Source organism: Pelodiscus sinensis, chromosome 8 (assembly GCF_052426305.1).
Source record: "Pelodiscus sinensis isolate ZL-2025 chromosome 8, ASM5242630v1, whole genome shotgun sequence".
Lineage (NCBI taxonomy): Eukaryota > Metazoa > Chordata > Testudines > Trionychidae > Pelodiscus > Pelodiscus sinensis.
This window is the reverse complement of record NC_143059.1, coordinates 38402064-38416436: the sequence shown is the minus strand read 5'-3', so window position 1 is coordinate 38416436 and position 14373 is coordinate 38402064. Positions and strand designations below refer to the sequence as shown.

The 14373-nt window shown below is 40.1% G+C and overlaps 1 protein-coding gene across 3 annotated transcripts in view; it reads right to left on the bottom strand.

Moving 5' to 3' along the window:
* Window positions 1-2068: 2068 nt before the first annotated feature.
* Window positions 2069-14373, bottom strand: part of LOC102457200 (lipase member M-like) — a 32571-nt gene continuing 20266 nt past the window's right edge. For all 3 annotated transcript variants that reach the window (XM_075935102.2, XM_075935100.2, XM_075935101.2), the window contains exons 7-10: window positions 13166-13306; window positions 6613-6684; window positions 4849-4920; window positions 2069-3452 (exon numbers count right to left, since the gene is read on the bottom strand). In XM_075935102.2, coding sequence (XP_075791217.2) covers window positions 3219-3452; window positions 4849-4920; window positions 6613-6684; window positions 13166-13306 — 519 coding nt within the window. In that variant the 3' untranslated portion in view covers window positions 2069-3218. The remainder of the gene's footprint in view (window positions 3453-4848; window positions 4921-6612; window positions 6685-13165; window positions 13307-14373) is intronic.

The following is a 14373-nucleotide window of genomic DNA, read 5'->3' as shown; positions in this document are numbered from 1 at the left end:
AACATTCTTTCTGTAAAAACATTACATTTTTTAAATGGTATGGGTGTTCTTATACTTTACACTTAGGGCCTCATAATCTGGCCCTGCCCTTATGGCTGGAGGTAATGATGCAGCAAGTCCGCCTCAGTTTTCCCCTCCGGCTATACCACTTTTGAATCCAGCCCTTTCCAGGGCTACAAAGTCTTATCAAAGTTTAATCAAACATAAAAAATGAAACCCAACCTTCAGCCAGGCCAGGGTCAGCAGGCCATCTCTCCCTCACGTGCACGCCTCCTGACTACAGTCTTTTTCCAGTGACTCCACTGTCGAGGGCTCAGCATGCTCCCCTCACTCAGGGGTTCAGACAGGCTGCAGCTCATCTGGTCTTCTGCCTCCAGTTCTCCGTGGCAGTAGCCTGTCTTCTCTTCTCACTTGTAGATTTCTTAACCTTCTTTCAGGCTGCTTCCCAAAGAGGAGAAGTGCCTCTCCTTTGGCACTCCCTTCTAGCTGCACTCATCGAACTCTGTGTAGGCAGCCTCAGTGCCCGCTCCCCCCAGTAACTTAAGTTTTGCTAGCTCTTCTCCATTTGATCCAGATCAGTTTTGGAAGGGGTGGGAGGAAGGCAGGAGTAGCTGATCTATCGCCCACCAAACTTTGAAAGCCTCCCTCCCCCAGACATGTGACAATATGGAATACTTATTGTCGTCTGTTTGGTGCTTTTTGAAGGGGAAAAAAGACAAGTCAAATCAAATCCTTCCAAGTTAAGTAACAAAGGGACAACATCTTATGTGCCAGCGACACCCAGTGCAGGATGAGCAAAGTGGCATAGGGAGCTGCTTACAGATCCCTGGTTCTCAGGTCAGGGTCAGGGCCCTTAGTTACCCCTGTGCAACTCCAAATTTCACCATGACATAGCTCGTCTGAAGAAGTGGGTTTTGCCCACGAAATCTCATGATATGATATATACTTTTTCTTCCTCTCTAAGGTGCCACAGGACTACAACTAGTTTTTAAAGTTACAAACACAGCTACCCCTCTGAGACTTTTTAACATGCATGGCAAAGGGGCCTTAATTCAACATCATGGAGGATTGCTATGGAAGGCTGGGAAATTCGAGAACAAGCATGAATGTAACTTTTTTGGCTTCTTACTGTTTTGCTCTGTGTTTGCAATACATGTGGAGGGGTTAATATTGCAGATTGAACCTCTGTTAACCGGGATTCCCTGGTCTGGCATCACCCGTTGTCCAGCAGGACCATGGATATTCCAGGACCAGAGTCTCCTAGTGGAGGGCTGGTAGCTGGGCTCCCTGCAGCTGGGTTGCCTGGCACGCTGCTGCTGGACAGCCCGGCAGGACTGGGAGCATAGCAGGACAGCCTGATGGGTCCAGGAGCTTGGTGTGTTGCAGTGGGGCAGCCTGGTGAGGCCAAGAGCTTAGCATGCCACAGCAGAGCTGCCCAGTGGGGCCAGGAACCTGGTGCACAGGGTGCTGGGCTGCCCAGTGAGGCTGGTGGCAAGGTGGAGTCGGCCAGGAGGTCAGCAACTGGTCCGAGACTGGGGGGTGCCAGATATGAACTTCCCTGGTCTAGCAAAATCCCTCATCCAGGACTGGTCAGGTCCCGAGGGTGCTGGACCAGGGAGGTCCAACCTGTACTTCTGGCTGCTGTATTGTCTGTCTCCCCCCCCTCACTTCTCTTTGGTAAAATAATAACCAACCAATAAAAATCTTAAAATAAAAAATGTGTCCCCCTTTCCATCAATCACTTCATTTAAAATGGCAACTAGGTGATAAGGTTTTCACTATTGCCACCTCTGCATGTTCAAAAATCTCAAGTCAGACTGTCAAAGAGTCATGCAATTGGCTTCAAAATCATGAGGCTAAAATAACAAACTGTTTTCATGTCAGAACAGTAATCAAGGGATTCCTAAACACCTAACTGCTATTGAGGCTGAGATACTCCCAATGGATAGAATATCCCTCCTCCTCCCAACCTGTTCAGAAACTACAGTATTTGATATGCAGTAGAAGAATGTTCATTCTTATATTAGCTTGAACAATTAATACTGAACCAGCGGCACACACAGAGATGATTTAAAGTTTTTGTTTATTAATTGCAACATGTTAAAATCACACATCAGAACTCAAAGCATAGGAAGTACACAGTTTACTGCCTTCCTTGAGCATGTATTTTCCAAGTGGTCCATACCATAACCTCTGAGTTTCTTGCTGTTAATAATATAAAAAGCCCCACAGTCTCCCAGCAAGGTTTTTAAGACATAAGTACTCAGCAAGAACAGGTTTAATTTTTCAGCATCCTAAACCACTGAATGAACCACCAAGGGCAGCAAAGCAAAAGCATATGAAATCTTTAACTGAAAACAGAACCAAGAACTTCACTCACATGAAAGCACTGAGCAGCTCAGCCTGCTCACAGCTTGCTTGAAGCTGCATTACTAACAAAAGAAATTCACTCTGGGTAGTTAGTTAAGCCTAAACATCAACATATATTTCAGTTAGTGCCTCTTGCTTAGTAATTATCACATCAGATCTGCTTGTGGAAATCAAGAATCTGAACTTTTAGCATGTCTTTTGCTACAGTGTGGAATGGATGAAAAGTTTATGAATGCCTGGAAAACTGAAAGGAATCTTTCAATACGAGTTAAAACCTAGCACTTGTGATCTTTTAAAGTACTTTACAAACATTAACAAATTAATCCTCAGAACTAAAAGGTAAGTATTACTATTCCCATTTTGCAAATAGGAAATTTGAAAGAGAAGTTGAGCTGCCAGAGGTTGTAAAGGAAATAATTCTCATATGCCAAAGTTAATTTTTTTGGCCTAAGAAAGTTGACAATCTCTTCAAAAGCTGCCCAGTAAAATAATATGCTATTGTCTGGAACCAGATGAATGTCATAAATCACCCACTGGCAGACTCATAGAGAATAAAGCATTTCAAAGAAAGTGATCTCCTGTAGTATTACATGAGGTATGTATGTGACTGTTGTAGCTTCATTAAGGATTCATCTAAGAAAGGCAGCTCAGTTTCCTGAAATTCACCAGCAGGTTGGAAAATAGAACAGAGTGACAAATGTAGCAAAATACAGGCCAGTCACCATCAGACCCTTCACTAATCCCATTATAAATAAGTTTCAAAAAAGAAAATTGAATAAGAAAAACACCCCTATTGCCAGGCACAACAGAAGGATCAAATCATTCAACCTCTGGAGCTACAGTGTGGTTTAGAGCTGCTCCTTCATCATCTCAATGATTTTTGCATACATGCGCTTAGGTGCATCGAGACCCCAGATGAAATCTAGATGTTCCCAATCAGGAAAACGCATATGGTAAATGAGATTAGTAATTCGATCAAGTAATGCATCCAAGTCCCTTGAGTCTGCAAATAAGTCACGTTCAGCACTCCAAACAGCAATGGGCATTTTCATTTCTTCTATCTTGTATATAGGAGGGGTAGTCTGGCAAAAAGGGAAATGGTTAGACATGAAAACTTGTAAAACTACACCCATTTTTTTAACAAACAAATTCTGAAAAGACAGAGGCCTATTCTCTTGCTTTCACAGTCTGATAGAATTAAAATATTAGTAAAAATAAAGCCTGCTATCTTAGTCACTTTCCATCTTGTTAACTGCAACAACAACCCTACTGCTGGATTTTTGCATAATGTATGAATATAATTTCTTTAGTCATTTGATATCTGGATTGAGGGTAAACTTTAAAATTAGAGGCATCAATTCCAAAAGACCAAAAACCAAGTTTATAATATAGGTGTTAAAATACATTGGTTCATCATACAAATTTTGTAAGAAAATATGTTTGTATCATATTAATATATCCTAGCATTCTATTCACATCATATAGGATTGCTATGCATTGAGCAAAATACAAGCCATTTTTACTTACACTCCATTTGCCCATGTACTGGGCTGTTACAGTTTATTTCTAATTAAAATGGGGCATTTTATGTCACCTTTTTATTCATAGACTTTTCCTTGGTACTCATTATTACAGTATCTCACAACTTTAATGAATTCATCTTCACCCCAATCCTATAAGGAAGTATTAATCTGGGAGACATTAAGTGCATTTCTCAAGATCATACAGGAAATATATGGCAGGGCCAGAAACACAATTTGGGTAACTTTAGTCTGAAACAAGGATTGTTATTCCTCCCTGTAGCTACACACACATGCAACTCTTTTACATTGATCTTTGTTAGCAAAGTGTGCGTGCTTTATATTGCTTTGTTTTTAAATGGCATATTTATTGGTACCTGTTAGTAGCTGCTAGACTATTGGTACCGTCTCATTGGAAAAGGAAGCATTAGGGGTTGGTTCAAAAAACAAAAACAAATCCCAGAGAGAATCATGGAGAAATTGGTGCATCAAATAAGCATGCTGCAACACTCAGATTGATCCCATATGTACAATGCCTTCCTTTTTAGTTTGCATCTGGTAAACTTTATTTGAAATATTAGCTTTTATAACATTTTTTCAATCTTGATTTTAGCCCTTAACAGGTAAGAGCTTAATTCTTCATTCCTTTGCCTGTGACCATTCCTACTGGGAAGTCCCAGGAGAATTATCAAATGATCATTTGGTAAATAAGTCTCCATCCATTTTTTGTAATATTTGGTTTTGTATCTTAACCTTTAATAACTGAACATGTTCGCATATCTGCATAAAATCACCTTTCTTCACATTTTCATCCACAACTTTTTAACCTCACCAGAGTAAAGTATCATTGACACATCTTATAGAAATGTGTTTTTATAGTACTAAAAATTGAGATTTCTAATCCTCAATTAAAAAAAAATTCTTCAAAGCATTTTCAACAAAAAGTATGTTAGCCTACCTGATTGTATTTCTCCATGTTCTTTTCCTTGGAGCCATAGTCATAAGATTGCAATTGCTTTGAATACAATACCTATGAATTATATAATATAAAGAGTTATAACCATAGCAAAAGTCTGGATAGGTCATCGGATAAAGAGAGAATACAACATCTTTCATCCTGTTAAAATTTGGGATTAAATGTTGCTCTCATGCTGTTCTGGTGGTTAACTGCTCTCACTTTTAGAAACATATACTGTACTTAATTTCTAACCTAAATGCAATTCTCTTCAATTTTGAGCTAATATATCATATTATATCTTTGTCCACTAGATTACAGAACCAAGTGCTTATCAGAAATCTCCTTCCCATTTAAATATTTACAGATCCTGAACTGGAGGACTTTAAGAAACCAAACAATGGGCCAGATTACTCTTTTCTGTGACTCTAATGACTTTAGTTACACTAGAGAAAAATTTGAACCTATGATATAAGTATCTCCACTGATTTCAGTTACTCCAGATTTATATCAGTGTGAGATCAGACCCATTGTGTTTATCAATTTAGCTATTTTCAGTTAGATATGAATACAATTTGTATATTAATATTTATATTGCAGTAATGCCTAGAGGCAAGCAGATTAGAGGCCTTTGCTGCTAAACATTGTAGGAAATTATACTGGTGGTCCTCCACAGTGGGGCATATTATGCATCTTAATCTAGAAAGAATCAAGGAAAACAAATTTTATCCTAAGGGTGATGAAGAAGCCATTTGTGATAATCTCTGTGGGTACGTCTAGACTACATGGCTCCATTGACGGTGCCATGTAAAGTAGTTTACTCGACATAGTCAATGAAGCGGGGATTTAAATAATCCCCGCTTCATTAAAATAAAAACGGCCGCTGCGCTGTGCTGACGATCAGCTGACCCGGCACAGTGTGGCAGTCCATGATTCTGTTTGTTTAAGAGTGCCTCCTAAATGGTGAGAGCTAGGACCACCAAATATGGTTGGTAGTTTCCTCTTATACTAACTTAAAGCAAGGTCAGGGTTTGGTTGTGCCAGGAAAATGTGAAGTGCCAGGAATTGAACTGTTTTCCATAACACAGAAAGGAATGGGTCACAGAAAAGAGGGATGTGATATTGGGAGTGATCACTGGGGGCTGCAAGTACAGGGGAGAGCTATATTGCAGAGTGACCACTGGGGACAGCCACATGACCAAGAGAGTGGCTAGCTGGGGCTTGCCATCTTGCCACCAGGTTGGGTTAGAACCCCAGAGAGTCCTGGATTTGAGCGGTTTAATCTGTATCCCATTGCCTAGCCATTAGAGCATTCTCCTATTTAAACCCTTTCCCTCTGTCAGGCAGAGTGGAGAATTAAAGCAGGTATCCCACAGACCAAGTGAATGCTCCAACCACTGAGGTAGAAGATGGGCACCACCTCTTCACCCAGTTTTGGAATGACTCTTCATCCAATAGACAGCCTCTGAACACGTCCTCTGGATCAGGCCCGGCAAGATAGGTAGTTGAGCATCTTCCCCATTTATGGCTCACTCTGCAGCTTATATGGGAGACTGGCATCCAGGCACTTAGAAAAAGTCACATGCATACCCAGAGACAGAGATATATGTGTGTAGGGAACTTTCACTAAAGTTACAGAATGAGTTTAGATGCCTATAGGGTAAGGTGTCAGAGGAGCCTAAAACTGGGCCTAGCACACTTATACTACATAAAATACACAGGAATTATGATTCAAAAAATATACAGGAGTCAAAAGTTGAAAAATACCTGCCGCCAATGTAAAATATTCTGCATAGATGTTCCAGCAGGTGAATGTGAAACATACATGGGTAATCGACTCTGAAAATAAATTACTAATTGTTATCAATATGAGATCCACATGTTTATACTCAAAGCTTTAAGGACAGAAGCGATTATCGTGATCATCTAGTTTGACCCTCCTGCATATTGTTTAGCCTCAGAACCTCACTCACCTATTCCTGTGACCAACCCATAACTTCTTGATGAGTTAACGAAGTCCTCAAGTCATGGTTTAAAGATGTCAAATTACAAAAGAATCCACCCTTTACATTAATGTAAGTGACCTGTTGTAACCACATGTTGTAGAAGAAGGCAACCCCCACTGACAGGTTTCTAAACCTAGAAAGCACCAGATTCACAGTTGCATCAAAAAAGCTTAGGAGCACATTACCACTTAAAATATAAAAACAGGGAAATTATGAGCAAGTCTACTAAATAACTGAATTCATGCTAAGAATGTACAGGTCTTTTTGGCCACTAGAGGGAGCCCATGTTGTGTGAAGTCACTATTACTGAATAAACAGTTTCTGCGAGTAAAAAAAAAAAAAATTAACTAGCGTTTTCAAACCAGATATATGCCTCACTTCACAACAAAATCATATATATGAAGAAAAACAAATTATTTTATGTGTATATATATTCTAGCTATATTAGTACACCCAAAGAAAATTACTTAATATTGTGAGACAGTAACATATTTTCCATCAAATTTGGTTTTGGATTGATTTTCACATTACTGACTTATCTTATGTCAAAAAAGTATTTGTTTAGCTTTGCCATTTAGAAAAGCTAACCTTTTCCTGAAATGTCTGTTCTAAAGCATAACAACATCTTTCTGCAGTTAATTTTTTATATTGAACTTATGAAATGTTTTAGCCTAGTGACAGACCTTTGTAGGATTTATTTTATTATTTGGATTTAAGATACTACCATGAATCTCAGTTGTTAGACACATGTGAAATACTATCACTGATTTTAAAAAATTGGTTCTTTTTCTTAGAGTTAGAAAAAAAGTCTTAAATGAATTATTCTGTTTTTATTTAACAAAAAACAAAAGAGGACAAAGACATAAATCCAGGTAAATTTGTAAACTTCATGCCATGCCCTACTACCAATGTTCCCTTTAATCATTTCCACCCATGTTCAGCATTTTTCCCTGTCCAGGTGTGAAATAAATATTTGTGTGCACCAAGACATGTGCATCACCAGCATAAAAAAAAACCTAGCTGTGGACACTGCTAATCAGTTGAGAGCATTTGAATCTCTTATGAGTGGCCACAAAAGTGCCCAGCTTATAGGGATCACTGCACACTACACATTTCTGAACAGACACTCCAATAGAAATCTACAAAGTTTTCTATAATCAATGACATGGTATGGCCCACCATATTTCTTTAGATAAAAACAAGCTTCCAATTAATGTCTGCAGTACCTCTGGAAAATGGAGTATTACTTCATTCTCATAGTCTGATAAAGACCGATTATTAGCTTTATGGAGAGAAAAAATTTTATTCTTTACATGAGTTTAATTACACTACACTTCGGAGAGGCAGTTTCTCCTTACTTCCTTCAGGGTACAGTACATTCGCCCTGCCCCTGTTCAGCTGGCTGGTATATGCATGTGGTATAGTCATGACTTCACTCACTCCAGACACCTCTGTAACCACCATGTCATAAAGGACATGTCTACACTTGGAAACTATTTTGAACTAATTACATTTAATAACTCTTGAAATAACAAAATCAAAATAGCATGGGATGCTATTCCAAGAAGGACTACTAAACAGGGATGGGGTTTACCTTTCGGTGAAGAGGAAGACCATATTTGGATGCAGACTGGCTAACCTAGAAAGGAGGGCTTTAAACTAGGTTAGACAAGGGCAGGTGACCAAAGCCCACAGGTAAGTAAAGAACATGGAGACTTGGGAGTTGGGTCAGAATTGGAAGGGAGCATGTGCTACAATAGCAGAGATAAAGGAGGGACAAAGCAGAACTGGGAGGCAAAAAATCAAATCAGTATCTTAGATGCTTATATACAACTGCAAGGAGTATGGGTAATAAGCAGGAAGAACTTGAAGTGTTAACAAATAAACACAACTATGACATAGCTGGGATCACAGAGACTTGATGGCATAATACACTTGATTGGAATATTAGTATAGAAATGTACATCTTGCTCAGAAAGGACAGGCGGAGAGAACAGGGAGGAAGTATTGCCTTATATATTAAAAATGTATACACTTGGACTGAGGTAGAGATGGACATAGGAGACAGACTTGTTGAGAGTCTCTGGGTTAGGTTTAAAGGGGTGAAAATCAAGGGTGATGTCATGCTAGGGGTCTACAACAAACCACCTACCCAGGGAGAAGAGATGGATGAGGCTTTTTTTAAACTAACAAAATCATCAGAAGTGCTGATGAGGGAATTCAACTATCTAGACATATGTTGGGAAACTAACACAGTGGGGCACAGACCATACAATAAGTTCTTTGACGTCATTGGAGACAATTTTTTATGTCAGGTTGAGAAAGCTACTGGGGGGAAGCTGTTCTAGATTCAATTTTAACAAATAGGGAGGAACTGGTTAAGAACTTGAAAGTGGAAGACAGCTTGGGGGAAAGTGATCATGAAATCATAGAATTCATGATTCTAAGGAATGGTAGAAGGGAGAACAGTGAAATACAGACAATGGATTTCAGGAAGGCAGATTTTAGTAAACTCAGAGAGCTGGTAGGTAAGGTTCCATGTGAAGCAAGACAAAGAGATAAAACAACTGAAGAGAGTTGGCAGTTTTTCAAAGGGATATTATTAAGGGCCCAAAAGCAAACTTCTGCTGCATAGGAAACATAGAAACTATGGCAAAAGACTGCCTTGGCTTAACCAGGAACTTTTGCATGATCTAAAAATGAAAAAGGAGTTATATAAAAGTGGAAACTAGGTCAAATTACAAAGGATGAATATATGGAAACAATACAGGTATGCAGGAGCAAAATTAGAAAGGCAAAGACACAAAATGAGATCAGTCTAGCTAGAGACATAAAGGGTAACAAGACGACACTATAAATGTATCAGAAGCAAGAGGAAGACCAATGACAGGGTAGGCCCATTGCTGAGTGAAGAGGGAGAAACAGTAACAGGAAACTTGGAAATGGCAGAGGTGCTTAATAATGTCTTTGTTTCAGTCTTCACCAAGAAGTCTGACGATGAAGGAGTGCCTAACATAGTGAATGCTAGTAGGAATGGGGAAGGTTCAGAAGATGAAATAAAAGAAGAACAAGTTAAAAATTACTTAGAAAAGTTACATGTCTGCAAGTCACCAGGGCCTAATGAAATGCATCCTAGAATACTCAAGGAGCTGACAGAGGAGGCATCTGAGCCTTTAGCTATCGTCTTTGAAAAATCATGGATGATGGGAGAGATTCCAGAAGACTGGAAAGGGGCAAATATAGTGCCCATTTATAAAAAGGGAAATAAGAACAACCCAGGAAACTACAGACCAGTCCGTTTAATTTCTGTGCCAGGACAGATAATGGAGCAAGTAATTAAGAAATGCATCTGCAAACATCTGGAAGAAAATACAGTGATAGGTAGCAACCAGCATGGATTTGTATAGAACAAATCATGTCAAACCAATCAGATAGCTTTCTTTGATAGGATAACAAGTCTTGTGGATAAAGGAGAAGTGGTGGACATGGTATACCTAGACTTTAGTAAGGCATTTGATACAGTTTTGTTGATAAGAAGATCTTGTGAGACAAATACAACTTAGATGGGGCTACTATAAGGTGGGTGCATAACTGGTTGGATAACCATTCGTAGAGAGCAGTTATTAATGGTTCACAATCATGCTGGAAGGGCATAACAAGTGGGGTTCCCCAGGGGTCTGTTTTGAGACCAGTTCTGTTCAATATCTTCAACAATGATTTAGATATTGGCATAGAGAGTTTGCTTATTAATTTTGCAGATGATACCAGCTGGGAGGGGTTGCAGCTGCTTTGGAGAACAGGGTCATAATTCAAAATGATCTGGACAAATTGAAGAAATGATCTGAGGTAAATAGGATGAAGTTTAATAAGAACAAATGCAAACTGCTCCACTTAGAAAGGAACAATCAGTATCATGCACACAGAATGGGAAGCTACTGTCTAGGAAGGAGTACTGCAGAAAGAGATCTAGGGGTCATAGCGGACCACAAGCTAAATAAGAGTCAACAGTGTGATACTGTTGCAAAAAAAAAAAAAAAAAAAAAAAAAAAAAAATCAAACATGATTCTGGGATGCATTAACAGGAGTGTTGTGAGCAAGACACAAGAAGTCATTCTTCCGGACTACTCTGCACTGATTAGGCCTCAATTGGAGTATTGTGTTCAGGTATGAGCACCACATTTCAAGAAAGATGTGGAGAAATTGGAGAAGGTCCAGAGAAGAGCAACAAGAATGATTAAAGGTCTAGAGAACATGAACTATGAGGAAAGTCTGAAAAAATTGGGCTTGTTTAGTTTGGAAAGGAGAAGACGAGAGGGAACGTGATTGCAGTTTTCAAGTATCTAAATGGGTGGCACAGGAAGGAGGGAGAAAAATTGTTCTCTTTGGCCTCTGAGGATAGGACAAGCAGCAATGATCTCAAACTGTAGCAAGGGAAGTTTAGGCTGGACATTAGGAAAAATTTCCTAAGTGTCAGGGTGGTTAAACACTGGAATAAATTGCCTAGGGAGGTTGTAGAATCTCTCTCTCTCTATCTCTGGGTTTATTTAAGAGCAGGTTAGATAGACATCTATCAGGGATGGTCTAGATGGTGCTTGTCTCTGCCTTGAGGGCAGGGGACTTGCCTTGATGACCTCTCAAGGTACCTTTCTGGTCGAGTGTTCTATGATTCTATGTCTACACTATGGGAAAGCCTTAAAATTAATCTGAGGCAGGCTCCGTTAATGTGGATGAGCTTTCTCGACTTAGAGCCCCAGGAAGCACTGGGGAGTGATTAGTTTGAATTACTCTGGGGAGTAGTTATTTTGAAATAGCAGCAGTGGAGTGTCCATGCTACTGCTACTTTGAAATAACGATTTCAAAATTAGCATTATTCCCTGAGCAAAGTAGGAGTACAAATTTTGAATTCCGGGGCCCATTATTTCAAAAAAATGGGATTGGTAGTGTTGACGTTCCATTTATTAATTGGACCTAAGAAGAGGTTATTTTTGTAATAAAGCCTTAGTATAGACCAGGGTACAGGGAAGAAAGGATTGGACTTGCAGATCCAAACACTTTTCTTATTCTTGAGCCTTAGGGTGTGTCTAGACTACCTAGTTTTGTCGACAAAAGTGGACTTTTGTCGAGAAAACTATACCAGAGTCTACACTACTGCTGAGTTCTGTCGACATAACGTCGACAGAACTCAGCAGTTTTGTCGACGCTGGTATACCTCATTTTACGAGGCATAACACCTTCTGTCGACAGAACTGTGTCGACAGAAGGTGTTATTGCCTGTAACACTGCGTCCAGACTACGGAGTTCTGTCGACAAAGCAGCTTGCTTTGTCGACAGAACTCAACGTGTCTGGACGCTCTTTGTTGACGGAAGTTTTGTCGACAGTATCTGTCGACAAAACTTCCGTCGACAAAACGCGGTAGTCTAGACGTACCCTTAGAGACATGGACCAGGCAAAAATAAGGCACCACATACACAGAAGGGGAGGGAGTGCTTCTTCTTATTCCTCCTCCTCCTCCTGCCTGGCCATGTTGTCAGAAGGCAAGAATGAGCTGAGGGGTAGACAGGATAAAGGTAACATGAATCTTAGGTTAAGAAAAGAGAGCAAATATTCTTGACATATCGTTCATGGGTTAAAATTAGAGAATGGCCCGTTACCAAACTGACTCTCAATCATTAACACCTTGTAGTTGGGTAAATGAAGTTCAGATCAGGGGTTTGTATCAAGCAGTTTTAAGGATAGGGACATCTGTAAAATCTGGATCCAGGTTTGGATTCAGACTGTCCGCCCCAGCATGCTTTGATAGGTTTGAACCTAGTATTCTAGTTGATCCCACCACTAGTTAAAAGCCACTTTGGCATTTGTGAAACACGTCATCACAAAGTTCTTATTCTCTCAGAACTGGGGAACCAACAGCCTGCACTGGTCCCTGGGCAAGGTGGGTGGGTGTCCAGCTCTGTTCTCCCAGAAGAGGCGGGGCCACAGGCAGAAAGAGTGGGGCCAGAGAAGCCAGCCCTCTACACTGCCCAAAGTGCAGCAATCCTGCACATCCCACAACCCCATGGAGTGCGCAGCATGGCACTCGTGTGGCAATTTAAAGGTAGCAGTGGTGGGGGCCAGGAGACAGGGGCCTCTTTACACCTCCCCGCAACCCTCAGTCGACAGACCTGCTCAGAACATCACTGAGTTAGGCCAAGTACTAGGCATATATTTCCCCATATGAAAGTAGCTGTGTGCCACACACATAGGATACCAACACTATTTACTTCAGAAATTATTTGAGTGTTATTTGTTTTATAATAGTCTGGATCATACTTACCGCATTTAAGTTTTGTTTATTGTGTCCAGTAAAAGAAGAGAGGGTGCATGCACACAATTTTTTCATTTTGGTACATAATAGAGCTAAAGGCTTTTTCAGTTGTTCATTCTGATGAAAGACTCCTTTTGTTCCAAGTATAGTCTGAAAAGAAAATTATTCATTCTATTTTTCCTTACCACAATAGGTGTCTTTTTATAGTTCCATTTCATACAGATATGTTGCCACCCTAGTCTCAAATGTGAGCTAAGTATTCAAAGCTTGACAAAACCTTCTGCCATCCTATAACACTTCAGCCTGAATCCTGGCCTTTTTTCCCCTCAGTTTAGTGAGTGATAATCATGAATGAAATTTTCTGACATTCTCAAGACAATGAGCTCTGTTTCAGAAAATGTGTTAGTTGCACACATACATCCCAGCTTCATGTCATGCTGTCAAAGTAGTTATCTAGCCTCTGCTAAATGTTCAGTTATGATGAATTATGGGAAATAGGAAAGACCTTCCAGTGAAGCCAGTGTAGGAGATTTCAATAATTTTAACTACATGAGAAGTCTGAAGAGTCTGCCTTATTATTATGATTAACATCATTAGGAAGAAAAACAATTGGACTCCAATGCTACGTTTCTTAAAGGACCACACAACCCCTTTTTTGATCCAGGTTGTTAGCCAAAATTTCCAGTTAAGGGAGAAATTTATGATAGAGTTGAGGAGCCTTTGATGTAATATAGTTTATTTACAAAGAATGTAGACAGTTCTGTTTCTCTGAAGCCAGGAGAGCCAACATAGCTAGAGATAGCCTCCTTGCTCTCAGCTGCAAACCCTCCCTCACTTCCCTTTTTGCCACCAGCCCATCCAAAAACTCTTTCTAGGCTTCTCTTGGGGCCAGACACCATGTTTTTCTAGGCTGTGGCGGGAGCTTCCTTCTCAATTTGTTTTTGTATGCTTTTCACACCTCGGTTTCTCGGTCTCATGCACACACTATTCAGACAATACCTGGCAAGCGCCCTCTGTCTACACGCAGTTCAAATTCTTGAGTGACCTTGGATGTGCCTTAGTTTTGGGTGGAGCTCACTATTACTTCACAACAGAACTTAACTCAGGGCTCCTCAGCATGGAGCCCACTTGTTTGTGGCTCATGATACAGTTTGGGGTTACGTAGGGCTTAACACATGGTCCATGGGTGGGATCCTTTGAACATGGCCTCTACTGGA